This window comes from Aethalodelphis obliquidens, unplaced genomic scaffold (assembly GCF_003676395.1).
Source record: "Aethalodelphis obliquidens isolate GAN/ISIS:26980383/991018 unplaced genomic scaffold, ASM367639v1 scaffold18, whole genome shotgun sequence".
In the NCBI taxonomy this organism is placed as follows: domain Eukaryota; kingdom Metazoa; phylum Chordata; class Mammalia; order Artiodactyla; family Delphinidae; genus Aethalodelphis; species Aethalodelphis obliquidens.
Genome location: NW_020837962.1, coordinates 18,321,309 through 18,324,015, shown reverse-complemented (window position 1 = coordinate 18,324,015; position 2,707 = coordinate 18,321,309). Strand labels below are relative to the sequence as shown.

The following is a 2,707-nucleotide window of genomic DNA, read 5'->3' as shown; positions in this document are numbered from 1 at the left end:
AAGAAATCCCATCATTGGAGCTAGATGAGATGTATCCTCTCCGCTTCTTTATTATGGACCTGGTTTCACACCTCGTAATAAACCCCACTCCAGGTCTCTCTAAACCTTCTACTCACAAAAAGCCTGCTACCGTCCCAGGACAACCAGGGTGACACTTGTGATTGCAAGCAGGCATTGGGTCGGGGTGGGGGGTGGTCAGGGGGTGACAGAGTCTGGGCCCGAGGCTGTCACACACAAATCTCTCTGCACGAGGGCCCCGGAACAGCAGCAAAGGGAAAGCACTGGGAGGCATCTCCCTTCCTCCCCCTCTTTCCAAACACGCTGTGTCCCCACCACAGGCAGAGAGAGAGTCTGCGCAGAGCAGGGGCGCCGGGTCCCTCCACCCTCCGGACAGTCCTCTCCCAGGCAGAGCTGCTGGGAGCCACTGCTCCCTGGCATCCTCCCTTCTCCCCCCCCGCAAAACACAGCCAGAGTTTCAGGAATGATTCACATCCTAGATCAGGTCTCAGAGGGTCCTACCCCCGCCCCATGGAAGCATCCTTCTGAAAGCCAGCATCCCGGGGAGAGGGGAAGCCTGAGGGGCTCTGATGCTCTTGGGGGTGCACGAAGACTGCGGGAAGCAGGTGCCTGTGGAGGAAGGTGGTGGTTCTCAGGGGAGCATGCAGCACGGGCGGTCTGCTGGCTGTAGGTGGTGCAGATCCCTTGGAGGTGGCCTCGCTGGGTGGGTGGTGAGGGCATCTCAGAAGGTGGTGGTCCTGGTGAGGGGGACCTGCTTGCGGCTGGGTTCTGGTTGCCTGGGCTCCTGCTGGCAGGGTAGTGGGGGGCATGAGACTCCTGCGCCCCCTCTGCTCTTGAGGGCGGTGGCACAGTAGTCCAGTGGCTCTTGGTCTGCACCACCAAAGGCATCCAGGAGACGGTAGCTCAGGCAGAGAACCCACTGGAAGGACCTGCGGAAGTTGTCAGAGAGGAAGCCGCAGAGGATGGGGTTGGCGCAGCTGTTGGCGTGGCTGAGGATGAAGGACACGTGGTGGACGGGGGCATCCAGGCCCGTCACAGAGAGACTCAGCAGCTGCACCGCGTAGAAAGGCAGCCAGCAGAGCACGCAGACGGCCGCCACCGCCAGCACCAGCCCCATGATCCTCTTCTCCGAGCACTTCCGCTGCTGCCAGCCGGCCGGTAGCGCCAGCGCTCACACCTTGCCCACGATGAGCACGCAGCACAGGCCGACGGGCAGCAGAAAGTCCAGCAGGAAAGTGCAGACCACGAAGACCACCGACCACACTGGGTGCGGCCAGTGCAGGTTGCAGGCCACAGCCCGGCGGCCGCGAGCCGGCCTGGTGTCGGCGAAGGCGGCAATGGTCTGGGTGAGCAGCGAGGACGACAGCCACACACCCGCCGACCAGCCTGGCCACGCCGGGGCGGCGGCAGGTGGCAGCGCGCAGCGGGTGCTCCATAGCCAGGTAGCAGTCCACGCTGAGCACGGCCGGGCAGAAGACGCTGGGGAATGAGTTGAGGCCGTCCACGCTAAGCACCGCGCGGCACAGCGCCAGGCCGAAGGGCCAGTGGCGCAGGGCGGCCGACAAGGCCACGAAGGGCACGCTCAGCATGAAGAGCTCGTCGGCCGCAGCCGGGTTCAGTAGGTAGATGTTGGTGGCCGTCTTCATCTTGGCGTAGCGGAGGATCACGAAGATGACCAGGGCGTTGCCCACCACGCACACCAGCGCAGAGACGCACTGGATGGCTACCGTCCCCGCCGCCACCGCCTCCTCCGTCGCCGCCGGGGTGCCGCTGGCATTGGTCGCCGGGGGGCCAGGCCGTCTCGAATCTTTCCTCGCCCCCGGGAGGTGGCGTCGGGGGAGCGCTCATCCCAGGATGGGGGAGGCCGGGAAGGCGGTGGCGGCGGCGCGGCGGAGCGGGCATGGACGGCGCTGCGCCCCGGAGACCGGCGGGGCTTCGGGGCAGACGGGCGCCTTTCCCTGCTCCACCCAAAGCTGGGCGCTCCCGACCACCCGCGCCCAGCCCTGCCCCACGCAGACCCCGGCTTCTCCGGCCCTTTGCCACCTTCTCCCCTGCTCTGCTCTCCGGCACCCGCAGCCGCGGGGGCAGGGTGGCCTGGAGTCCTCCGTTTGGATCCTGAGGCCCCAGAGATGGCGGGGACTCGCCTGTGCGCACAGAGCCGATTGCGCTGACATCCTCCCATCTCCAACCCCGCCCCTGTCCCGTTCATCCTCTGAAGACCCGCAGGGTCTGTCCCGCCTGAAACTCTTTTTATGGGCAGAACCCGAGGCTCCTGCTGGCGTCGTGGGGAGTTCCACGTCTGCCCGGGCCCCCATCGCTCCCTCCTCGCACCCCGCGCAGCCGCGGATCCCGCGACCCTTTCCATTGGATTTAGGTGGGGCTGAGGGTTGAGGTGGGAAATGGACACGCGGAAGCAGAGATGCCACAGGAGAAGGCCAGCCTCCGACCCAGGTGCTCCGTGCGCGGGCCGGCACGGAGGGAGGCGGAGAGCACCAGACCCAGACCCCAGGAAACCTCCGCCCCGCGACTCGGCTTCCCCGGAGGCGGAGTCTGCACCCGGATATCTGAAATGTGCCTGGGAGGGGTGGTCAGGAAGGGTCGCGGGTCCTCCCTGGGTCTCCTTCTCCTCCTAAACTCTGGAGAATGCGAGTTCACACCCCCAGGCTGGACCATCCCGTGCTGGACACCC

The 2,707-nt window shown here is 66.0% G+C and overlaps 1 protein-coding gene across 1 annotated transcript; it reads right to left on the bottom strand.

Moving 5' to 3' along the window:
- Window positions 1-739: 739 nt before the first annotated feature.
- SSTR4 (somatostatin receptor 4) lies at window positions 740-1,866 on the bottom strand. The gene is given in 3 exon segments (XM_027118328.1): window positions 740-1,394; window positions 1,396-1,808; window positions 1,810-1,866. Coding segments are annotated over 3 exon segments (1,125 nt in total).
- Between the last annotated feature and the right edge of the window lie 841 nt (window positions 1,867-2,707).